The following is a 27043-nucleotide window of genomic DNA, read 5'->3' on the forward strand; positions in this document are numbered from 1 at the left end:
AGTGAAGGTCTAATAGGCTTACTTATGAGTCAAGTGCCCAGAGCTGTCGTGCTTGGCCTTGTGACATCTGTTTTGGTTGCTGAGAGACCTTTTTTCCCCTCCCTTTCTTGGTTCTGGTTAGGGCAGACATCATTATATTTAATAAATCACAAAGTAGAAAATATGTAGACTGTCTCATTTTAAAGCCCTTCCTTTTAGGTCACTTGGTTTTTGTTGTTGTTAATATGATACACTTGTACCACCCAGCAGAAGTTCAAATATATAATAAAATATTGCTAATTAAGTTTCTTGACATCTTCCAAGTGCTTTTCTGTGAAATTGAATCATGCAAGTAAATGTGCTCTATCAAGCTGTTGTTTGCCAAAGTTGTTTCTTTGCTCTCTATTCAAATCTCTATCATAGATGAAGCATGCAGTTTCAAAATCATTTAAGTGTTGACAACATATCAGGATGTTTTATAGTCAGTCCCAATGTACATTCATTAAACCTCCAACATATATTGCCAGGAGGCCTCTGTCAGTCATTTTCAGGTATTGTGCCTACAATGTCTAAAACAGATTTCTCTGTTTATAGGGGTTACATAGTACCTAATCTTTTTCAGACTTTCATGTGTGTATATAAACCAGCTGGGGCCTTCATTAAAAATAAAGATTCTAGGACCAGGCCTCCAGAGTTTTTGATTTGGTAAGTCTGAGTTAGAGCTGGAAATAGACATTGTTCACAGACAACCTGATGATTCTGATGAGTGGTTCTTAGAGCATATTTTGATAAATACTAGTCTTGACATGCAAGGAATTCTTAACAAGGTGGTAAAATTTTAGTATGTAGACAAGAGCAATATAATAATATGTGTAACCTGATTGCTATTTCACCTATAATTTAAACTACAGTCATGTACCACATAATGACCTTTTGGTCAACAGTGGGCCTCATGTATAGTGGTATTCCCATAAAATTATATCACCTACTGACACTGTAGTCATCTTCATGTGTGTAAGTACTCTCCAATGTTCACACAATAACTAAACCACCTAACAGTGTATTTCTCAGAAAGGGTCCCATTGGTTTGAAGCTATGATATTATTTGAGGAAGAATTAGCTTCTTTGAATATTAATCTTATATTTAGAAGCACAACCATCACTCCATTTATTCAAGTCTTCTTTGGTATTTTTTCTATATAACATGGTTTTCTTCTTAGAGGGTTGAACATTTTTGGTAAGGATTATTTGTATTTACGTTTCATTGCTATTGTAAATGTATTTGCTAGAAGTCAGAAAGTTTGATATAATGCCAGTCTTTTAATAGTAATAGTGGTTTTGTGAAAAATCTTGACTAGAACTAGTGTTGTAGAGGTATTGTCCAATATGAGATGCTTTAATTGTTCTTTTGTTTTTGTTTTTCTGGGTATCAGGGACTGAACTTGGAGGCACTTGACCACTGAGCCACATCCCTAGCCCGTTTTATATTTTATTTAGAAACAGAGTCTCACTGAGTAACTTAGTGCCTCACTGTTGCTGAGGCTAGCTTTGAACTCGAGATCCTCCTGCCTCAGCCTCCCAAGCTATTGGGATTATAGGCATGCACCACTGTGTCCTGCACTTTAATTGTTTTTAAGGATGTGCTGTACATAGCTAGTTACAGGTTCTGTAGTTTTAACAGCACATTACTTTGGAGTTGGATTTATTTATTTATCTATCTATCTATCTATCTTTTTATTTATTTATTTATTTATTGGTACTGGGGATTGAACTCAGGGGCACTTAACCACTGAGCCACATTTCTAGCCCCTTTTTTGTATTTTATTTAGAGACAGGGTCTTGCTGAGTTGCTTACTGCCTCACTAAGTTGCTGAGGCTGGCTTTGAACCCCCGGCCACCCCCCCCCGCCAGTACTAGGAATTGAACTCAGGGCACTTCACCCTTGAGCTACATCCCTATCCCTTTTTTTATTTTATTATTTTGAGACCGAGTCTCCCTAAGTTGCTAAAGCTGGCCTTGAACCTTGGATCCCCCTGCCTTGTGTTGGGGGACACCCATCAGTCGCTGGGATTATAGGCAAACATTACCATACCCAGCTTGAACTAGGATTTTGTATTTGTGGCATTGTGTCATCAAAAGGTCATAATAGGTGGGAGTAGTGTTCTTGCCAGTAATCCCAGAGACTGAGGAGGTTGAGGCAGGAGGATTTCAAGTTCAAAGCCAGACTCAGCAAAAGGGAGGCACTAAGCAACTCAGACCCTGTTTCTAAATAAAATACAAAATAGGACTGGAGATGTGGCTCAGTGGTTGAGTGCCCCTGAGTTCAACCTCCAGAACCCCCCAGAAAAGACCATAATGTAACTAACACAACTGAAATACAAGTATATCTTTTGTTAGCTACAAGGGTTCTTCTGAAAATCTTTGGTGGCATTGTATTTTCATGAGGAAAAGGTAAAAAAGCATTTGGGTTTAAGTTTTCATAGTTCGCAGCTTTTGTTTTTCGTGAGATTTGGCATGAAAGTTTTTTGAATGTTAGATAATTGAATTTCTTCAGGATAAATCCAGTTCTAGGATTGATCTTTTTCGTCACTGTTTCACAGATGTTCATATCCGGCTTTTAGTCTCAGTTGTGAATTTAAAGTGTAATTTCTTAGAGTTGAAAAATGTGCAGAAATCCTTTTTCTCACCCTCTCTGCGTACTCTTGATGAAGAGAGAGAGCAAAAGACGCAGCCACAGAGCAGGGAAACTGTAGGGAGTCCATCTTTCCTTATTTGCAGTCCTAAATGGCAGTCTCAGTGGCTTTTGTTATTTAATATTAATATCAGTGCCACAGCAGCTGGTCCTAAAAGGAGCTCTCTCCTTTAACAGCTCTACTATTTCCTCCTGTAATATTTTCCCCCTGGTTTGGTTTGGCTTTAGTTAGCACAAAAATCTCTTTTCTTAATTTTTCAAGCAGCGTCTTCTAATTGAACCTCTTTTTTAAGAAATTCTTTTTCAATCCTAGCCCTCATTGATGGCCTTATACTGGAATTTCACATCTCTTCCAGCATTTACAGTTTCATGAAGTCACTAATGAAGTAGCCATTGGCTGTACATGCTTAGTCACTATAGCAACAGTGTCTTAGTTAGTATACACCTGGGTAACTTCATACAGATGGAACCAAAATGCAATAGTAATTCTGATTTCTGCTCAGAGGCAAGTGGAATTTTGCAGACTGGTATTTTTTAATTTGCTGAATAAAAGTTGTTTGATCCCACTGCTGTATCCTCTTGGCACCAATCACATAGTCATAGGCTCATAGAAATTTTAATTTGTGAAAAATGATTCATACTCACACTATATATCAAAGTAGCTGACTAGAGAAACATTGCTTCCATCACCATAGCAGCTTATTTAATTTCTAGCCTAAACCTTTTTAGGAGTCCAACAAATTGATCAGTGAGTTAGAAATTCAGGCTGCTTAGTAATCTTGAGTGCTTGGTGTTAAAACAGTTTCAAATAATTTTGGATAAGCCTTCAGTTTTTATTATAATAAATGTAAAAATTGGAAAGTACTTCTCATAGTAATTGTACAGTCTTCTATTGTCTAATTTGTTAGGTCACTCTTCTTGAACATTATCTCATTTATTCCCTCCTACACTCTCACTTTAAGTTCTTTAGTCACTACTTAAAAACCTAACACAACTTCTACTTTTTAAATGTGTTTCTTTCAGATTTCACATAGTATGAACATGTCCTTTACAGAAAATACACATTCTCTAATAGACATTACTTGGAGAAAAATAGTTCATGGCAATAGTATTTGCAGTCTTAAGAATCTACCCTAATTGTAAATGAGGTAAAAATCATCACTGTACCATCTGCTATAAAATACATAAAAACTTGCTTTAAACCTTCATATTCATTCCCTACCTCAATTACTTTTATCAGACATTCTCCATACTTTCAGCTGTACTTTGTGTATGAATTAAATCTGTAAAAGCACACTGACCTTTAGTCACGTAATCTCATTTTGATCTCTATAAAAATACTGCAAATTGATATCCTTACTAATGTCTTTGTTGGCTCTGATTCTGAATCAAAAGAAACATGGGCATATTTTGGATTGTGTTCAGATATTATATGTTCATATATCACATGTTTTTCCTTACCTTCCTGCCTAACTCAGTTGTAGAATGGATTATGTGAGGAGTTCAAAGTTGTTTCAGTTGCCATTTGTATGTTACCTTGGCCTAATCCAAGAACACAGACATTGCCCTTGCCTGCTGCTGGCAACATTGAATAAACCTTTAAGGAGAACAGGGAAAATAACTTGTATAAAAATGCTACCACAACTGGAAAAAAAAATGATAGAGGAGTTTGTGCTTTCCTACTGGTAAATTATCTTTATCTTTAAACATAAGGATGTGCGCAAGTTACCCAGATCATGTCAAGGCAGCTGTCATGTCTTAAACATGCAATCACAGCTGTTCATAACCTATTTTATAATTTTTGTCATCTGTGTATTGATGCAGGAAAAATTTGTATGCATTTGAACCTATCGTAATAGTTATCCTCTGACTTATCAGAGCTATATAGCCCAGTATCCCAAACGTTATGCAGGAATTATAGGCCCTAAAATAGGCAATATAGGGCTGGGGTTGTAGCTCAGCAGTAGAGTTCTTGCCTAGCATGTGTGAGGCACTGGATTTGATCCTCAGTACCACATAAAAATAAATAAATAAAAAAAAAGGGTATTGTGTCTATCTACAACTGAATTTTTTAAAAATGATAGAACGTGAAATAATTTGTAAAAGAAAATTATCAAGTAAATTCATAAATCATCAAGATTATTTTGACTCACATCTTGTTTAGTAATGCTTTTCCTATATTCTAAATTTAATTACCTTTGTATATAAGACTAACTTTAAAAATTTAGGTTTGTCACCAGACATGGTGGCACATACCTATAATTCCAGCAGCTCAGGAAGCTGAGATAGAAGGATCACAAATTCAAAGCCAGTCAGTAATTTATCGAGGAGACCCTGTCTCAAAATAAAAAATAAAAAGGACTGGCATGTTGCTCAGTGATTAAGTTCTCCTAGGTTCAATCTTCAGTACCAAAAGGGGGAGTTGTTGAATTGACCTAGATAATATTTTATGTATTTAGGAAAAACAGACTGAAACGTTTCTACACTACTCCTCCCCCCACCACTGCCTGGTACTGAAGAGTAAATGCAGGGACACTTAACCACTGAGTCAAATCTTCAGCCCTTTTTGTGTTTTATTTTAAGACAGGGCCTCCCTAAATTGCTGAGGCTGGTTTTAAACTTGTGATCCTCCTTCCTTAGCCTCCCAAGCTGCTGGGGTTTTCAGGTATGTGCCACCACGTTAACCTCTATCAACTATAATGCCTTCTTGCTTCTACTAACATTATGAAAAATATTTGTTACTCTAAAATCTTAAAATATTGTATTCAGTTTTTCGTAGGTCCTGTGTAAGAGAAAAATTTGCTTGGTGGCCAGGTAACTTAATATACTGTTGTACCACACCCCAAGCATATCTGTCATTCAGTGAGTAGCACTCTCTGGGGAGGTTAGAAAAAAGTGGTTGTAGTTGACTGTTGAGAGGGTAGCAACATGAACTGACAAAATTGTAAAAGTACGGAATCTTAGTGTAATAATTACTGTCAGCACTTTATCAGTGCTGACAGCATTTATGTTATAAAAATGAATTAACTTTTTATACTAGTGGTAGTTTCCAGCATTTTTCTTTTAATTTTTCAGGAATTTTATCCAAAAAGATAAAATTTGTGAGACTAAGCTTTTTTTTTTTTTTTTAATTGTAAACAAATGGGATACATGTTGTTTCTCTGTACATGGCGTAAAGGCATACCATTTGTGTAATCATAAATTTACAGAGGGTAATGTTGTTTGATTCATTCTGTTATTTTTCCCTTCCCCCCCACCCCTCCCACCCCTCTTTTCCCTCTATACAGTCCTTCCTTCCCCATTCTTGCCCCCCTCCCTAACCCTAACACTAACCCCTCTCTCCCCCCATTATGTGTCATCATCCACTTATTAGTGATATCATTCATCCTTTGGTTTTTTGAGATTGGCTTATCTCACTTAGCATGATATTCTCCAATTTCATCCATTTGCCTGCAAATGCTACAATTTTATCATTCTTTATGGCTGAGTAATATTCCATTGTATATATATACCACAGTTTCTTTATCCATTCATCAATTGAAGGACATCTAGGTTGGTTCCACAGTCTGACTATTGTGAATTGAGCAGCTATGAACATTGATGTGGCTGTATCTCTGTAGTATGCTGATTTTAAGTCCTTTGGGTATAGGCCGAGGAGTGGGATAGCTGGGTCAAATGGTGGTTCCATTCCAAGTTTTCTAAGGAATCTCCACACTGCTTTCCAGAGTGGCTGCACTAATTTGCAGCTCCACTAGCAATGTATGAGTGTACCTTTCTCCCCACCTCCTCGCCAACAACTGTTGTTGCTTGTATTGCTGATAATCGTCATTCTAATTGGGGTGAGATGGAATCTTAGGGTGGTTTCGATTTGCATTTCTCTTATTACTAGAGATGTTGAACATTTTTCCATATGTTTGTTGATTGCTTGTAGATCTTCTTCTGTGAAGTGTCTGTTCATTTCCTTAGCCCATTTGTCGATTGGATTATTTGTATTCTTGGTGTAGAGTTTTCTGAGTTCTTTATAGATTCTGGAGATTAGTGCTCTATCCGAAGTATGATTGGCAAAGATTTTCTCCCACTCTGTAGGCTCTTTCTTCGCATTGCTGATAGTTCCTTTGCTGAAAGACAGCTTTTTAGTTTGAATCTATCCCAGTTATTGATTCTTGCTTTTATTTCTTGTGCTATGGGAGTCCTGTTGAGGAAGTTTGGTCCTAAGCCGACATGTTGAAGATCTGGGCCTACCTTTTCTTTTATAATCTGCAGGGTCTCTGGTCTGATTCTGAGGTTCTTAATCCATTTTGAGTATAGTTTCGTGCATGGTGAGAGATATGGGTTTAGTTTCATTCTGTTGCATATGAATTTCCAATTCTCCCAGCACCATTTGTTGAAGAGGCTATCTTTTCTCCATTGCATATTTATGGCCACTTTGTCTAGTATGAGAAAATTATATTTATTTGGGTTTGTGTCCGTGTCCTCTATTCTGTACCATTGATCTACCTTTCTATTTTGGTACCAATACCATGCCATTTTTGTTACTATTGCTTTGTAGTAGAGTTGAAGATCTGGTATTGCAATACCCCCTGCTTTGCTATTTCTGCTAAGGATTGCTTTCGCTATTCTGGGTTTCTTATTCTTCCAGATGAATTTCATAATTGCTTGCTCTATTTCTGTAAGGTACGTCATTGGGATTTTAATTGGAATTGCATTGAATCTGTATAGCACTTTAGGTAGTATGGCCATTTTGACAATATTAATTCTTCCTGTCCAAGAACATGGGAGATCTTTCCATCTTCTAAGGTTTCTTTAATTTCTTTCTTTAGTGTTCTGTAGTTCTCATTGTAGAGGTCTTTCACCTCTTTTGTGAGATTGATTCCCAAGTATTTTATTTTTTTCGAGGCTATTGTAAATGGGGTAGTTTTCCTAATTATTCTTTCCAAAGATTCATCACTTATGTATAAAAATGCATTAGATTTGTTTGCATTGATCTTATATCCCGATACTTTACTGAATTCACTTATAAGTTCTAAGAGTTTTCTGGTGGAATTTCCTGATTCCTCTAAGTATATAATCATATCATCAGCAAATAGGGATAGTTTGAGTTCTTCTTTTCCAATTCGTATCCCTTTAATTTCTTTGGTCTGTCTAATTGCTCTGGCTAGACGATATTAAATAGAAGTGGTGAAAGAGGGCATCCCTGCCTTGTTCCAGTTTTTAGGGGGAATGCTTTCAGTTTTTCACCATTTAGAATGATATTGGCCATGGGCTTAGCATAGATGGCCTTTACAATGTTAAGGAATGTTTCCACTATCCCTTTTTTTTTCTAGTGTTTTGAGCATCTATTGAAATAATCATGTAATTCTTGACTTTAAGTCTATTGATATGGTGAATTACATTTACTGATTTCCTGATGTTGAACCAACCTTGCATTCCTGGGATGAAACCCACTTGATCATGGTGCACTATCTTTTTAATATGTTTTTGTATGCGATTTGCTAAAATTTTGTTGAGAATTTTTGCGTTGATGTTCATTAAGGATATTGGTCTGAAATTTTCTTTCCTCGAAGTGTCTCTGTCTGGTTTAGGTATCAGTGTGATATTGGCTTCATAAAATGAGTTTGGGAGGGTTTCCTCCTCTTCTATTTTATGGAATACTTTGAGAAGTATTAGAATGAGCTCTTCTTTAGAGGTTTTGTAGAACTCGGCTGAGAACCCATCTGGTCCCAGACTTTTCTTTGTTGGTAGGCTTTTGATGACTTCTTCTATTTCATTACTTGAAATTGGTCTATTTAAATTGTGTATGTCCTCCTCGTTCAGTTTAGGCAATTCATATGTCACTAGAAACCTGTTGATGTCTTTGAAATTTTCTATTTTATTGGAGTATAGATTTTCAAAATAGCTTCTAATTATGTTTTGTATTTCAATCGTGTCTGTTGTGATATTTCCTTGTTCATTCCAAATTTTAGTGATTTGGGTTTTCTCTCGTCTTCTCTTTGTTAGTGTGGCTAAGGGTTTATCAATTTTGTTTATTTTTTCGAAAAACCAACTATTTATTTTGTCAATTTTTTGTATTGTTTCTTTTGTTTCAATTTCCTTGATTTCAGGTCTGAGTTTAACTATTTCCTGTCTTCTACTACTTTTGGTGTTGGTTTGTTCTTCTTTTTCTAGGGCTTTGCACTGCAGTGTTAGGTCGTTTATTTGTTGAGTTTTACTTCTTTTATTAAATGTGCTCCATGAAATAAATTTTCCTCTAAGTACTGCTTTCATAGTGTCCCAGAGATTTTGATATGATGTTTCTTTGTTCTCATTTACCTCTAAGAATTTTTTAATTTCCTTCCTAATATCTTCTGTTATCCATTCATCATATAATAGCATATTGTTTAATCTCCAGTTGTTGGAGTAGTTTCTGTTTTTTACTCTTTCATTTATTTCTAACTTCAATCCATTATGATCTGATAGAATACAAGGTAGTGTCTCCATCTTCTTGTATTTGCTAACAGTAGCTTTGTGGCATAATATATGGTCTATTTTAGAGAAGGATCCATGTGCTGCTGAGAAGAAAGTGTATTCGCTCTTGGTTGGATGGTATACTCTATAAATGTCTGTTAAGTCTAAATTATTGATTGTGTTAATGAGATCTATGGTTTCTTTGTTCAATTTTTGTTTGGAAGATCTGTCCAGTGGTGAGAGGGGCATGTTAAAATCACCTAGTATTATTGTGTTATGGTCTATTTGGTTTCTGAAATTGAGAAGGATTTGTTTGACATACATGGATGAGCCACTGTTTGGGGCATAGATGTTTATTGATTGTTATATCTTGCTGATTTATGCTTCCCTTAAGCAGTATGAAATGTTCCTTCTTTATCCCTTCTGTCTAACTTTGGCTTGAAGTCCACATTATTTGAAATGAGGATGGATACTCCATCTTTTTTGCTGAGTCCATGTGCATGGTATGTTTTTCCCCATCCTTTCACCTTTAGTCTATGGGTATCTTTTTCTATGAGGTGAGTCTCTTGCAGGCAATATATTGTTGGATCTTTCTTTTTAATCCAATCTGCCAGTCTATGTCTTTTGATTGATGAATTCAGGCCATTAACATTCAGGATTATTATTGAGATATGATTTGTATTCCCCGTCATTTGGTGCAATTATAAATTTTATTTATTTATTTATTTATTTTTTTTATTTGACACGACTTGGTTCCTCCTTTATTTGACAATTCCTTTAGGATAATTCCTCCCTTTGCTGATTTGCTTCTTTGTTTTTCATCTCTTCCTCATGGAATATTTTGCTGAGAATGTTCTGTAATGCTGGCTTTCTTTTTGTAAATTCCTTTAGTTTTTGTTAATCATGGAAGGATCTTCATCGTCAAATGTGAAAGTAAGTTTTGCTGGGTATAAGATTCTTGGTTGGCATCTGTTTTCTTTCAGAGCTTGAAAAATGTTGTTCCAGGCCCTTCTAGCTTTTAGGGTCTGGATTGAAAAATCTGCTGATATTCTTATTGGTTTCCCCCTGAATTTAATTTGATTCTTTTCTCTCGCAGACCTTAAAGTTTTGTCTTTAGTTTGTATGTTAGGTGTTTTCATTACAGTGTGCCTTGGTGTGAGTCTGTTGTAATTTTGTATATTTGGAGTTCTGTAAGCCTCTTGAACTCGATTTTCCATTTCATTCTTCAGATTTGGGCAATTTTCTGATATTATTTCATTGAATAGATTCTTCATTCCTTTGGTTTGTTTCTCTAAACCTTCCTCAATCCCAGTAATTCCTAAATTTGGCCTTTTCATGATATCCCATAGTTCTTGGAGATTCTGTTCATGATTTCTTACCTTCTTCTCTGTTTGTTCAACTTTGTTTTCAAGGTTAAATATTTTATCTTCATTGTGTGAGGTTCTGTCTTCCAGGTGTTCTATCCTATTGGATATGCTTTCTATGGAGTTTTTAACTTGGTTTATTGTTTCCTTCATTTCAAGGATTTCTGTTTTTTTTTTTTTTTCAATATCTCTAACTCTTTATTGAAATGATCTTTTGCTTCCTGTATTTGCTCTTTTAACTGTCAACTGGTGTGGTCATTCAATGCCTGCATTTGCTCTTTCATCTCATCATTCAGTGTGTGCATTTGCTCTTTCATCTCATCGTTTGCTTCCCTGATCACTTTAATTATGTACATTCTGAACTCCCTTTCTGTCATTTCTTCTGCCATGCTGTCATTGGGTTTTATTGATGTAACATCTAGATTTGTTTGGGGCATTTTCTTCCCTTGTTTTCTCATATTGTTCAGGTATCAGTGGACCGCTGAGATACTGCAGATTTCCTCTATTGACTTACAATGTCCTTGAAGATTTCTATATATATATCCCCTCTTATCCTTCAGTAGGCTGAAGTCTTGGAGGAAGTTGATGGCGCGGTGCTCCACAAGGAAGCTGCCTCTCTAGGAGTGGTGGCCTTCAGGTGGGGTATATTCCCTGCTAGTGGGCAGAGGTGCCTCCACTTGTTGACCAATGGTCATCCAAAGGCGATCTAGACTGCGGGCTGGGGCAAGGCCTGTTTGGGCCTGTGTCTCTGGTTTTACCGTCCTTGTGGGAAAACCTCACCCGGCAGGGAATACTCACCCGGTGGGGAGGTCTCGCTGGTCAGTTCCCCTTCTAGAGGTTCCCCTCAATCTACAGCTACTGCCTGGGCTGGGCTGCCTTCCTCTGCAACGTTCCCAGGGGCCTGGACCTACCTCCTGGACCTGGGAGCCTCACCCTTTGCAGACGAGTCTCCTTAGGCTGCCTCTCCTCAGAGAATCTGCCCGCAGTCCTGGAACCTTCGCTCCGCCCCTAAGTGTGTATCTGTGTGGCTCTTCCACCAAGAAGCCTCCTAGGTCCTGGGACCCTGCTCTACACCTAATCGCCTGGCTATGCGGCCCCTCCTCTGAGCAGCCACCTGGAGCCCTGTACAATCCCTCCTAGTCCCAGCGACACGCTGCACGCCTTTTCCTCCGGACAGCTGCCTGGTGTTCCGCAGCGGTCACTAGGAGTCCAAGCAATTCACTGCGTGCCTCCTCCTCCCGCCAACCACCCATAGACCTGGGCAGTCACTGCGAGTCGAAGTGACCCACCCCGTTCCTCCTCCTCCTCCTCTGGGTGGCCCCCCGGGTGTTCAGGAGCGGTTGCTCTGAGTCGCTCTGAGTCCAAGCGACCCCCTGCACGCCTCCTCTGGCAGCTGCCCAGAGCTCTGGTGTGTCCACTCTGAGACCAAGTGACCCACCGCACTCCTTCTCCGGGCAGCCCCCCGGTGTTCAGGAGCAGTCACTTTGAGTCCAAACAACTCACCACTCGCCTCTTCCTCTGTGCATCCGCCTGGAGCTCTGGTGCAGTCACTGCGAGTCCAGGCAACCCGCCGCACTCCTCCTCCTCCTCCTCCGGGCAGGCCCCGGTGTTCAGGAGCAGTCTGAGTCCAAACAGCTCGCTGCGCAGCTCCTCCTCTTGCAACCGCCTGGAGCTCTGGTGCAGTCACTTCGAGTCCAAGCGACCCGCCGTGCTCCTCGTCCTCCTCCTCCTCAGGGCAGGCCCCGGCGTTCAGTAGTGGTCGCTTTGAGTCCAAACAGCTCTCCGCGCAGCCCCTCCTCTGGGCCGCCGCCCGGAGCCCCAGTGGTTGTTCCGAGTCCCAGCGCTGTGCTGAGCGGCCTCCTCTACGATGATCCCAGTTGTCCGAGTTCACTGCTCCAGCGGAGGGAGGGGTGTCTCGCGGGCAGCTCTACTTCACAAAGTTCCCTGCGTTCCGGGACTGCCGCCACATCCGGGACACCTCCCCAACGGGAGAGACTCACCCGGCTGCTTTGAGTTGGTCCCAAGTCTCTCAATATCTCCTCTTTTGAATCCTGAGTCCTGGAGCAACATGAAATGCAGCCACCCTCTAGTCCGCCATCTTTGAGACTAAGCTTTTGAAACCAAATTCTAATCTTAAGTTGATGAACACATTTCAGTCCTTAATGAATAAAAAAAAAGCTTTTATATGTTATCCCACAAATAACATCAGAATTGATCCTTTTGAGTTTCTTCTTGGCTCATGACAAATGTAGGAGGGGGAAGAAGCATCTTTTTTTATTTTTGTTTCTAGTGTTTCATTTGCAGTTTGAAATGCTAATGAAATTAGCAAAATAAGATGGAAATTTTAGCTGGCTCAGTGCATCCCTATGATCCCAGCAAAGTAGGGAAACTTAAAGCATGAAGATTGCAAGTTCAAGATCAGCCTTTGCAACTTAGCACTACCCTGTCTTAAAGTGAAAGTGTAAAAAGAACTAGGGATGTAACCCAGTGGTAAAGCAGTTCTGGCTTCACTTCCCAGTACCATTGCAGGGCAGGGTGGGGGTGGGGTGGGGGTTGTGAAATAAAATCTCAAATTCTATTTGAATTATATAATTTGTGTATTAGCCTCATAGCCTTTGCTATATTAACTTAAAAATTATCATTAAATACTACAAAAGTAAAAAAATTATTTTAAATAGAAAGCGGTACTGAAAGGAATCTCACTGGGTAGGCTTTAACGTGGATACCATTGTTTAAATTTCATTTAAATTCTTCTGTAGAAATATCCAGTTCTCAGATATTTGTAATCAAGATGTATGTGGTATGATTTGAGAGTATTAAAAGTCCTGAAGATCCCAAACACGTAACGCAGAAATACCTGTGGCCTGCAGTTGGCTCATTCATTCATTCCTCTGAGTCATACATACCATGGTGACAGTCTGTGGACTCTCTGTTGTAGACGGGGAATCAACATGGAAGCACGGACAGGAGTGTTTAGGTACCTAAAAGAAGAGTTTAGTAGGTAGGGCGGGGACCCTGGATTTAGTATTTGGCAAAACTCATTTTGTATTTTTAAAGTAATCTAGGAGAAGGAAGGGATAATGAAACCTCCTGAGTTGAACATAGTTAAATGTTGGTGTCAAGAAGATTGTTAAATGCTGTCCTGAATTGATGCCCCAAAACTACACGGAAGTTTGAGAGATTTAGTATATGTTGTTGAGGTAAAATAATGCATATGAAATAATCCAGAACTGTATAGAACAAAATTTGAGAAAAATCAACTAAAAAGGTCAAGGAGGTAAAAATGGGGAAACTAGCCAAAGTAAAAGAGATAGATACTCATGATAAACAGCTGGGCAGAAATAACTTTATTCAGTTTCATCCATTATGCAGTTCTTTTGAAGGTGACCCTGTCTCCTGTGAAGAAAATTACATAACCTTGAATCATACTTTAATATGTCAAGGAAGATGGGGAAAAATGATTTTTGAGACTAGCTGTTTAAAAATGGTTATCATGAGTAATCTGTATAATTCAAGGAACTATTCCACTCAAATACACATTTTTACTTTTATTGAACTTAGACATACATTCTTGTCACTGTTAGTTGAAAGGCATATCAGAATCAGGAATTGATTTAAGTGCCTGGAAGAATTAAATTTAAAAATTTCTGCTTATATTTAAAGTCCAGTGAATTTTTTGAATCAGAAATATAAGTAGCCATGTGTGGTAGCACTATAATCCCAACAACTCAGGAGGCAGGAGGATTGCAACTTTGAGACCATCCTGGACAGTTCAGTGAGACTGTCTTAAGAAAGATTTAGAGATGTAGCTTAATACTGGAGTTCTTGCTTAACATGCCCTGGGTTTAAATCTCAGTACCAAAAAAAAAGATAAAATAATTACCCCAAACTGTAAGCTAACATATTTTTGTCTTTTGGTGCTGTGATTAAATTATTAGTTCTGATTAGCACTTCATGAGCATTGCATGTTTTACCTGTGACTGTGTGGTGCTTAAAAAAATTAACTTTGGAAATATCAACGGTGATAGTTTTTATAGCCAAATATCCTCTAACAGAATAAAGAATGAACACACAGATTCTGTAAGTCTTGGTTCTCCTATTGTGTGAACCAGATTATTATTAAAAGGAGTGTTTATTCAAATAACTCCCATACATTTCTGTTCAGTATGAGTATCAGGACAAGTGATAACAAGTACAGTAATAGCTAAAATATACTGAATATATATGGGACAGGCCATCCAGTAGTTGATTTATAGAGACTATTTCACTTACTTCTTTTTTTCCTATGTATTTTTTAAAATTTATTTTTATTGTAAACAAATGGGGTACATCTTGTTTCTCTGTTTGTATTTCATTTATTTCTAATATTAACCTTTTTTTTCCTTGAGGGCACCAAGATGTTAGAGAAGTTGACTCATTTGACCAGTGTCACATCTAGTGGTTTACTGAAACTTAAAACCAGAGTGGAGTTGCAGACTTTGACATGTCATGCTATGGTACCTTATTTTATTCTAAGCATTATTCAAGGTCGTTCTGTATGCTGTAAATTTACTTTAGTGTTTGATTTTTTTAAAATGTGAAATTATTGGAGCTCCAGTGGTGCAATCGGTTAGCGTGCAGTACTTATAAAATGTGAAATTATCAGCATGAATCTTAATTCCAAAGCTGTCCTTTTTTGCTCCCTTTAATAGTGAGTTGTAAGTATTACTGGACTTTTTGTTAGAAGTGCTTTTACCCTTACTTCTGGAACCATACCAAATTATTTAAACATTTTACTTTTGTTGGAGTTTGGAAAAGGGAAGTAAAATGAAAAGTTCTTCAACAATGAAATTCAAGTGTTTTGTCATTCATCATCCACTGGAATTTAAGGTAATTTCATTTCCAGGAGAGAAAGAGTCGCTACTTGGTCATGTTTTGAGGAACAATAAATGGTCCCAGATGAGCTCAACTTTTTTTCCCCTCATGTTTCTACGTTTTCCTTATAATGAAATAGCAACTAGAGCCGGGCATGCCTGTAATCTCAGCTGCTCTGGAGGCTGAGGCAGGAGGATGGAAAGTTCAAAGCCAGCCTCAGCAAAAGTGAGTTGCTAAAGCAACTCTGTGAAACCTTGTCTCTAAATAAAATACAAAATAGGGCTGGGGATATGACTCAGAGATAGAGTGTTCCTGAGTTCAATTCCCAGTATGAAAAAAAAAAAAAAAAAAGTAACGAGAGTGTGCAGTTAACAGAGGAAACATAGCAGTAAAAGATTCTTTCCATCAAATGCTATCCATATTCTTCCTTTCCCTTCCCCATTATCACACACATGCATTTTACCTGCAGATCCAGACTTTCCAGAATGAATAGCAGTCTGCATTCATGGGTAATGAGAAATCATGCCTAACTTGAACTAATGAAAAAAATATTGCAATGGGTAGATTGCAGACAATCAAAATTTGTAATTATTTGAAGAAGCGGTGTAAATCTTGGGTGACCTGTTGCTAAGAACACGTCCTAAGAACTGTGGTTAGGTGTGCTGCCTTCCCCTTCCCTCTGCAGTTTGGGCCCTGCAATGCTTGCATTGCACCAAAGTGCTGGTGACTTGGAAGTAATGCTTCAGCTTAAGGTAAAGCTAGCCACTGAACATACTGTCAAGTCCAAGATGGTAAATAGATTACGTAAGGAAAGAATATAAGAGAAAAGGCAGTTACATAAAATAGTAAAAATATTTAGACCGTGAGGAAAGATCCTTGTATTTAAGACTAAACGTTTAGTGAAGTTTCTTTGTTGTCAACAGGTGACTGCTGCTGGTGTTCTCCTCCTAGAGAAGTGAAAATCAGATCAAGGACAGAGGATCTTAGAGTGTTGAAAACCAGAAGCTAGGCAGTAATTAAAAACAATAGAAATAAGATACCAGAAATCTCCATTACACTAGCTGTCATTTATTTACCTTACTCTACACATACCAAAAACTTGAGGGTGGCGGTTGTTTCTAACACTAGTCTAGGATTAAAGAAAGTCCAGTGTGAATCATCATTCCTTTGCTGATGGTAGGCCCCTTGTAAGCACCTTACTAACTAATGTAAGAAGCATACATATTTTGGGCTTCATGTGTTTTCTTAAAAAATATATAAATATTTAAAATAGAGCTAGTATATATTTGCCAAACTCAAAAACATATCTGACTTGTTTCATTATATTATGGTGAATTATGATTAGTAGATAAGCACTGGGGAAAAAAAAGGAATCTTTTTTTCTTTAGTTTGTTTTGAGATGGGGCCTCACTGTGTCACCCAGTCAGGCCTTGAACTCCTGGATTCAAGCCGTCCTCCTGCCTCAGTCTCACAAGTACCTGGGACTATAAGCAAGTGGCACCAGCATGATTTGGAATCTTAAACCACCCTCCCCATCTCTGACAGGCTGTGTGATCATGGGCAAGTCTTGATTATGCTAGAACTTAGTGATTTGAATTATTTTATTTTCATGCAGAATTTAACTCAGTATTCTGTCTAAATGGTTGAATAATATGAGGTTCCCTGTTTTATAAACCAAAAGTTATATATTTTCTGTTATACAAAGGGAGATTTTTTTTTTTCTTTTTTTTTTTTATTCTTAGTTTGAGCACCAGAGGGAATACAGTCCTCTAAGTTCATCAGCCAGTTCATGGGTTGTCCCTCAGGATGGGCACATGTGAATGCAGGTCAAAGGACTTGCCCTTCCTTCAGTAAAACTGTAGTTTTGAACTTGGTGGGATTTTCCCACTTGTTGTGATTTTGCTACTTCTAGTAATAAGTCTTTGTTATTGCTTTGCTTTAAAAAAAAAAAAAGCACTATGGGATATAGATACACAGATTAGAGGGCTGCTAACTGGTGGCCTAGTATAGCTAGTGTAGGGTATTTTGGGTTTTGAAGGGATTTTTTTCATTTGTTTTGGGTGAGAGGGTTGCCCATTTTCTTAATTGAGTGATTTGGCAATGTCTGGTGATTTCACATAAAAATCTGATTCTTTTGCACTTTCTTGAGTAAAACAATTTTGTAAGAGCATGCCTACATTTCTGCAGAATAGTAGTCAGATGTAGCAGAGCACTGTAGCTTCCTGAGGTGGAGCCTATGCCCTGTTTCCAGTCCCCCAGAGCCTCACCTCTTACTCTTGCCTTCTGCTTAACTTGACACACTATTGTACACATTGTCCTGCACTATTCAGTAGACATTCTGTAATGATAGAAGTATGTATGTTATCCACAATAGTGACCGCTAGCCACATGTGGCTCTATGCACTTCATTGTGGTTAGTGTGTCTGAGACACTGAATTTTAAATTTTATTTATTTTAATTAATTTATATACACACATATGGGATGCAGTCTTCTCCTCTATTATGTCTTTTCTTGAGAGTGAAAAGTTAATATCAACACCTTAAGTATCTCTTGTCTTCTATGTGAAATCTGAATGTTGGCATATTATCACCATGCCTATTCTGGAACCTAGGCATATGAAAAGGGCTGCACTTTCACAAAGCTTACAAATTATTTGTGAAATACTCATCTAGGAAATATGATATGTGCAATGTAATCCTTCCAGTAGGCCTTTCAGATAAGGATATGTAATTCAATTACTAATCAACTGCAATCCCTAAAATTCTCCATTACCACTCAGATCCACGTTCTAATAGTCTGACAAGTATTTACTATTGTGGTCCCTCTGAGAAGCTCTCTTTGTCCTACTCCCCAGATTTTGAACCTCCTAAAAGTATTCTGTCTTAAAACTAGGCTGCTTGAGAATTTTTTCATATTTGTAAATCAGCTCAGCCTTCACTTGGTTATTTTATTACCTCACCCTTCTGTCCACCTATTCCCAAACTGCACCTTTTTCTAGAACTTCTTGTTTGTTACCTGACAGGTCATAGTGTGTGGTGCTATTAGACTTTTTTCTTTCACCCTGCAAATGTCGGCCTCCATCTCTCCCTTGGGAGGCACAGGTTACCTCCATTCATTGCTTCATTCTTTCCCTTTCAAAAATGAAATCTAAATTTTAAGAAAATACCCACTCTTTTGTAAAACCTGTCATTTTAAGAATAACATAAAGATTGCAGTCAAATGTAGCATAAGTGATAGATGAATGCTAAAATGATAATTACATTACGAAATAACTCCTACATTTGCAATTGCTAGTGGAAACATTTGTTGTTCAGTGTTGTTTGAAGTTGTTTAATTCTGTTGCTGATAACCAGATTATCAAAGTATTGCATAAGGGTTTCTACTTAGGCATGAAAATCATCTATGTGTATAAAATCAGACATTATTATGGTATTTGTTAATATGGTATTTGGCATTTTCCTTTATGATCTAATTCTCCAATAAAGGTGTTCTTTACTTATTTGCTCAACAAATATTTATTGAGTTGCTGTGATATAAGAAACACTGTTCTTGCCAATGAGTATTAGCTAAAATTTGTAGACTTCACTTCCCAGATCTGCCAACAACTTAGAGCCATAATTTGGCATTTTCCCATTTTGTTAGGTTTTAACAGTGTTCATCTTCTAAAATATTTGAGGGATGTATATGCTACTGTCATTTTTTAAACATTAATTTTATATTTTTGAAATATGCCAAATAATTTAAAAATTAAATTTCCAGTATAACTCTTAATAAAGCATAACAATAAGAATACCTTTAAATAATTTTGATAAGAGTGATTATGGGCCATGATTATATCCTAATGACTAGTGACATTGACTTAATAGGCATCTTTTGTGTGGATGTATGTGTGGGAGTGGGTGTGTTATAAAGGAGAATGTACTCTTGCTTTGTGTGTGTGTGTGAGAGAGAGAGAGAGAGAGAGAGAATAGATCAGTTGTTGGCAAGTGATAACTGTCAAGAAGAATTACTTATTTTGAACTAAGTTTCATGGGATTTTAATTAGAGGCTTTATTCTATTATGTTGACTATTCTGTTATATGAGACCATATAGAATGAAGATCTTAATTCCAATTCTGCTGTTGACTTCATTATGGGGAAAAAGTAAGATTGGGGTGATTCAGCTCTTAACATAGTTTCCAGAACATAGTGCTTTGTAAACATCTATTGTGTCTGTCTTCTGTTTGTTGGTCTTTCGGCTCTTAGTCACATGGCCTGTGAACTTTCTCTTTGATGGGAATAGGAGATGATACTCTGTTTTTATTTATTTTATTTAATTTTAATTTTATTTTATTTTCTGATACTGCGGATTGAGCTCAGAGTTGCTTTACCACTGAGTTACATCTCAATTCTTTAAAATAAAAAATAATTTTATTTTGAGACAAGATCTTGCTAAGTTGCTGAGACCTGTCATCCTCTTGCCTCAGCGTCCCCAAGACCCCAAGATAACAGACATGCACCACTGCATCCAACCACTGACTCTTTAAATAATAATCTTAAACTCAGAATTCAGTGAAGTTGATTTTGACTATTCCCTTAAAATAGTAACAAAGCTAAATGATTTTATATAGACCCAAGTTATACAGTGATAGTAATTATTAGTCATTATTTCTTGTCCAGAGAAATGAGTTACTCTTGGTGCCATTCTATATTAGGTGTTTGAATCTATGTTAATCTTAAATGTGAAGCATAGAGAATAACTCGTATCTTTATGTAAAACTTGCTGATTAAGAATTTAAGACAGAAGGTGTTAATTTTTCAGTTATTTTATTTTCTACTGTAGTAGAAGGGATAAATGGAGTATCTCATATACAGATTTTCTAATAATGTGAATACTATCAGGAACAGTTTTACAGTGACAGTGTTACACTTCTTAGTGACAGTGACAGTCTTACACTTCTTAGGTTATAGTTGCTCAAGCCAGAAATCCAAACTTGCTTATTCTTACTGCCTTTCTTCTTCTTTTGTTCTCTGGTTCAGTTGGGCATCAATTTCTATGGAATCTGTCTTCAAAATATTTTCCTAATTTGCTAAACTTGACTTTTACCTCTTTAGCATCACCCTCATCCAACTGAGTATTATCTAACCTCTGGATTAAGACAGTACCTTTTCTAGTTTCTCAGCTCCATGTTTGCGCCACACCATTCTGCAAACAGTGGTCAGAGGAATATTTTTAAAACACAAATCTGGTTACTTCCTTGCTTTAAAATTTTCTGATTAAAGTTAAGCTTCCTGAATATAAATTATGCTATAAGACAACTATAATTTTCTCTCAGGTGTTTAGTGTCTCTCAGATGTTACAACTCAGGCAAATAATTTAGGCACTATTTTCAAACTTCACCAACTTGAACTTTCAAGAATATTTCTCAGTTATCTAAAATTTGAAATTAAGATTTTTATAAAAGAAATGGAGTTGTATTTCATTAGAATGCATACATGTTCAAACCTATTTGTTAATGCTTAAAAACCTATGCTTGGACAAAATAAGTATGATTTATGAGTGCCACAGCAGCAATCTTATAGATGTACATTTCCAAACACTTTGTCTACAAATATGGGAAATGTGAAAAAAAATACGGTTAGTCCTAATAGTCTGTGAATATGTATGTACATTATGAATTATCCTGTAATGGTGCTAAGAATCAGCACCAAAAAGTTTTTTAAAAGATTTGAAATCTTGTAAAGCAAAGTGACCACAGAACATTGCATTTCTATTACTGTTTCTTGAAAATAGCATCATATTTTTAAATTTTCTGAAAAAGTTAAAACTAATTTTTAAAAGTAGTCAGTAGATTGAGGCTCTTAGCTTGCTTGCAGTTCAGCCTGGCACCTCAAAGTATGCTTTGGCTGTTCTGCTTTGCAAACCAAATAGTTCCAAATTATATTATTTTGATAAACCCAGGTAAACCTTCTTGTGACTTTGAAAGGCTGTCAAAGTCAATAATGTTTAATTTAGTACATTGTTTATTGATGAAATGGAGTTGCAAATTGTTCTGACACTTCATGAGACAATGTTAAATGAATTATTTAGTGTTAAATAAGGAACCTGCTAAATTATTTTAAACCAGTCAAGGTTAATTAAAGTATTTTAAGATTTGGTTCTTGAAAAATGACTATTTTCAGTATCTAACTTTTTGAGCTTATAATCATAAGATGTCCTCTTTTATTAAAACAAAACCCTTGGTGTTGACCTTTTTAAAGTATAATAGGTTGAATTTTTATATCAGCTCTTTATTTTAAAACCATGGTCTTTGTTTTCCTTTATTTAAAAAATTAAATACTTTGAGGATAAATGTATCATTGCATTCTGGATAGTGAAACTGCCTTTTAGAATTGTTGAAGAGTTTTTCTATAAAGGAAAATATGCCACATGAACCTGAATCAGGATGCCGTGGCTACAAATAAATTTGAGTGTAATGTATGACAAGAATAAGCTGCTGCTTATAAAGAAGCACTTTTTTAAACAAATTGAAGTCCTGAGGGACTTTGAAATTGTGTGAAGTAATGGAAACAATCATTTAATGCAGATGGAAGGAGTTAGTGCCTACCTCTACCTCCTTGAGTGTCTCCTAAGACCAAATCATGGAGTGAGATGATTGAAACAGGGAAGGTAATTTGGTAGCAGCATAACAGATTACTATTTAAAGAGGCCAAACCCCTGAGAACTGATTGCACTAGGGATTGGGCTAAAGTTAGAATACAATGAGGTATGTTCAGAAGCAGGCCATTTAGTTTTTTGGGTTGTTTGTTTTTGCCAAGGAGTTACACATGCTTAGTTCTCCCAGTACTTTGTAAACATATCTTTCTTTAACCACTCTTCTCTTTCTAAATGTTTATCTCTTGGACAAGTCATTAGACCTTATCCTTTTTTTTTTTTTTTTGGCAGGGGGTGGGGAGCACTGGAGATTGAACTATTTTGTATTTTATTTAGAGACAAGGTCTCACTGAGTCTCACTGAGTTGCTTAGGGCCTCACCAATGCTGAGGCTGACTTTGAACTCATGATCCTTCTGTCTCAGCCTCCCAAACTGCTGGGATTACAGGCATGTGCCACCACTCCCAGCTTACACCTTATTTTTTTGCCTCACTTCTTAAAAGCCTGAGCATTCCTACCCTACTTTACCCTCACACCTTGGGCTTAATCTTTGCTTCATATAATCATGTAGTCAGTTGTCCTAATACTACCCACCTGCCCTCAGTGTGGCAGTTATAGTATTATTGAATTTTGTTTTCCACTAGAACAAGTCTTCACTGCTATATCTACCCAGCCTCTATCTAACCCAGTGCCTGGCACCTAAGTACCCAGTAGACACTTGGTGATGATGGCCATCAAAGAGACTCCTTATACAAGCCTAGGTTCCCATGGTAGACGAATGGATAAAGAAAATGTGATATATATACATGATGGAGTTTTACATAGTCTCCCTTCTAGACTATTTAGTACTTTCTCCATTTTAAGGAAACTTAGTCCATACTCTTAGGAAGTATATGTGACACACAAAAGGCAAAGTAACATTGTACTCAGTATTTATGGTTACATACCCAGTAAATTTCTCAAGGTATTTACAGAGTATTTTTGTTAATGTTTTATAAAATAAATAATTTTATGTATTTAAAGGGTAAGTATGGATTTATAAATGGCTGAATTTAAATATTTACATTTCCATACAGAAATAAGTATACTGAATTTGGGGATCATGTTAAACATATAATACCTAATAATATTGTAGATTTCATATATAAAAAATAGTTGGTAGACATTGAATATCTCAATATTTTGCTGTTATAAATCTAAAAATAAACAGTAGAGAATTATCTTCATCTAAGATGAATTATCTTCTTCTATATTTAATAAGAATATTATAAAATAGGTACCTTTTGTATTTCAAGGTGTGTTTTTGAATTTAAAATGAAAATTAGTTTTAGTTCCTATTCTGTTGAACCAAGAATTTAAAGTCTGAGTCTAATATAATGTACAATACTGAGCATGTATTACTTTTAAATGACCAACATTTTTATGACTTTCAAATTAAACATCCAAAAAATGATGGCATTTCATATTTATTAAGTATGCTTCCTTTTTAATTATAAAAGTAATAGATGCTTATTGCAGAAAATTTAGAAAACATACAGAAATCTTAAAATGCATTAATACTGATCTCTTCCTTCCCATCTTTCATGTTAATTAAAAAGCTGACTTGTTTTTGTTTTTATTAAGTAGGCAGTTTTCTAACACATTTTTCAATTTTCTTGCTGTGACCATTGCATCCCACTCTTTCCTTTTGGGTCTATTTTCCTTTGTACTAAAATAACTTTTCAATAGTTCTTTCAAGGATGATCTGTAAATGACTTAAAGGGTTTTGTACAAAATTACTTTTATTTCACTCTTGCACTTTAATTACAAATTAGCTACATATGGCAGTCAATTTTCTTAAATATACTACATATTTATATTCTGATACACTGCTGATAAGACATTAAGGATACAATTATACCTTTTGTTTCTTTAAAAAACTGCACTTTTCTCCCCTTAAATGTGTTTTGGATTTACTGTGCTGAACACCAAATGAATTAATCTAACTTTTTAAGTAAGAAATAAACAGTTGAATGTGTCATGCCACGTTTAATACAAACAAAATCCTGTGTCTGCTACTTGAAGATGTATGTAATGGTCAGGTATTGTGTTTTGTAATATGTTATACATGGTGTCAGGTGTGTATTTTATGACTGTTTTCCCAAAGAAAATTTAATTTAATTTGTGTGGAGTCCTGTAATAGTTTTAGACTACTCCTGTCTAATAGAAGTCTATGATGACTGAAATGTTCTGTATCTGCACTAGCCAATGAGGTAATTACTAGTCACTAGATGTACTAGTTCTGATGCATTCAATTTTGTTTACCTTTATTTCTTATTAGATAAATGGAAATTTTGAATTAGCAACTTGATTAATTTTAGTTTGTATAGTTTATTTTTACTTGTGGGGTTGGTTGGTTGGTTGGTTGGTTGGTTTTCAGAAGTTTTCAGCTGATTGGTTTCTGGGTTTTAGTAGTTAAGGTTTGCCTGTACGATATAGGATTAGAAGTAAGTTATAGAATATATTGAGGTAATCTATGTTTAGCTTATAGCTAAACATTACAGTCATATTTTCAATGTGGTTTTTGAGTGTTCTAGTAAGGGTATTATAATATTCTGAAGTTTATATATTAATTGGTATTTATTGAATAAGAATTACAGAAATAAGTCTTCAGGTTTCATTCTTCTAAACAAGTTAGTATATTAATGCCTTCTGTTTTTCAGATTGCAAATAGAAGAATCTTCCAAACCTGTAAGACTATCTCAACAACTGGAGAAAGTTGTAACAACAAATTATAAACCTGTTGCTAATCATCAATATAATGTAAGTTTTCTGCATGTCTCTCTTCATTCAGTGTTATATCTTTACTCTTTTCTGTATTATAGATTCTTAGGTTTTGAAAGGACTCATCAGTCATGAACCTTACCCTCAGGTGCTTGCATACCTAATCCATTCATAGTAAGGAACATGACAATTTGCCAATAAGCATAGAAAACATGCTTGCTCTACATCATAAGCCATACCTTAAGAAGGCACCTACTGTTCAAACTATTCTTGATAAGTTTTTATTAGTTTTGCTTTTTCCCATTTGTCTATACCTTTATCACTGACCATATGAGATTTTAATGTATTGATCAAAAAAAAGTAAAGGTCTAACAAATGTGTACAAGTATTATCTATCAATGTTTCTTAAAAGATTAAAATCATTATGAAATTTTAGAAGGTCCTAGAACAATAGTATTTTTTCTCAATGATAATTAACATCATTTTGCTCACTTTCAGCTTTCAGAGATATTTTTACTCTCACAACTGTGCAAAGGCAGGACTGCTATATGTTTTTCAACCTTTTTATTAAAGTATATTTAATATTTTATTAAAGTATATTTTATACATCTTATACATAACATACATATATATGGTCTACATATTATGTATACTGGCATATTATATGGCGTTTACTGTTCTGAGTGCTTCATAACTAGTGACACATACCTACCCTATGAAGTGACTACCACTATTATTCTCAGCTTACTTTTGAGGTAATTGAGACTCAAAGAGGTTAACTTACCTGAGGTCATGCAGTTGTTGACCAGTCCAGATGTTCAACCCAGGCAGTCTGGCTTAGGAACCAAACTCTATAAACTACCATGATTATTGCCACAGGATATAAACGGTGCTAAAAAGGACTAAGGGTTTTGGGGGTTGAAGTTCCTGTGATGCAAGAAGTAATGTAATGAAGCCCAAGTTGCAGATAACAGTTGAACTCTTGTGTCCTACTTTGCTGCTTAAGATTCCTTTTGATACTAAGCATAGGAAGAATGAAAACCTCTTTTAAAACTGGTCTTAAGTATCCAGACTTATTAAGTGCCACAGAACAGTGTCTGCCAACACTGTCTTTATGGTATTTAAGTTTCTAGTAGTTAATTTGCATGATAGATAGCAAAGCCTTCCAGGGCTAAACAGGCATATAACTGAGCAGAAGACTGAGGCTTAAGAAGGCAAATGCTAGGGACTATAAGAACTATGTATACCCACCCCTTCTAGAGACATTCAGATGTTTTAAAATTTGCTGCACTGATTGGCTTAAACAAGGCAGTCCATCGTACAGCTGCACAGCTTTTTGTTAGGCTTTAAGGGAAAAGAAGACTAAAGAAAACCAGGAAGGTAAGGGAAGACAAGTAGTTTCGGTAATACCACGAAGATACTTTTCTGTTGAGTGTAGATAAAAGTCTGCTTCTTTGTTGTCTTTTGTCTTTTCTACTCTTAGTTGGGTCCACAGTCATGCAGTGTCTGATTGGGATATGTTTTGAGAAGTGTGTTAGTTGGCAGTTTCATCATTTTGCAGACATCATAGAGGGCACTACATAGACCTCGATGGTATAGCCTGCTGCATCTCTAGGCTGTATGGTGGTATTGTCATATACTTGGTGTTTTGTTGACTGAAATGTCGCTATCCTGGGCATAATTGTACATATAATTTCCTAGAGTTAAGTGGAAATAAAAAAGTAAAACAATGTAGGTGTTTTTTGTCTTTCTTCTTCACTGATGTGCTTTTCCTATAACTTTTGACTCTGCTTCTCTTCTCTTATGGACCAGTCTTCTGTATACAGTTTCTACTCATATATTTTGGTCACACAAAGGACACAATAGATGGCACTTTCCATAGACTGTAAAGAGATGTAACCTTTCTGGAAGGAATTTTGGTAATGTGTGTCAAAAGCACTATTTAGAAGGAGTTGTCCTTTGACCTGGCAATCTTGTGTGTAGGAATTTATCACAGTAAAACACATGCCCCAAAATGTATGTTTAGTAATGTACCTCTGTGTTGTTTGAGATAGAAAAAACCCAGAAACAAATACCCAAAATTGGAGATTAGTGACATATCTTGTCATTGGTTTTGGGTGGTAGGAACTAGAGTGATTTTATCCTAATTTTCCTCTTTATAAAACCTTTTTTGAGTTATTGGAATTGTCACAGTGAGCATTGATTATCTGACTTGTTATCATGAGCAGGAAAGTTCTGTTTGGATACAAAGGGGAAAGGCTAAGGTTTGAAGAGTGTTATGGCCAGGCTGGCACCCTACTATAGCTGTCTAAG

The 27043-nt window shown here is 36.4% G+C and overlaps 1 protein-coding gene across 1 annotated transcript in view; it reads left to right on the top strand.

Moving 5' to 3' along the window:
* GTF2F2 (general transcription factor IIF subunit 2) overlaps window positions 1-27043 on the top strand; it is a 155472-nt gene that overhangs the window by 98268 nt on the left and 30161 nt on the right. Inside the window, exon 6 of the mRNA XM_079137009.1 lies at window positions 24670-24769. Within this exon, the coding sequence (XP_078993135.1) occupies window positions 24670-24769 (100 nt within the window). The remainder of the gene's footprint in view (window positions 1-24669; window positions 24770-27043) is intronic.

The sequence above is a fragment of the Sciurus vulgaris genome, assembly GCF_902686455.1.
Source record: "Sciurus vulgaris genome assembly, chromosome: 4".
Classification (NCBI taxonomy): Eukaryota; Metazoa; Chordata; class Mammalia; order Rodentia; family Sciuridae; genus Sciurus; species Sciurus vulgaris.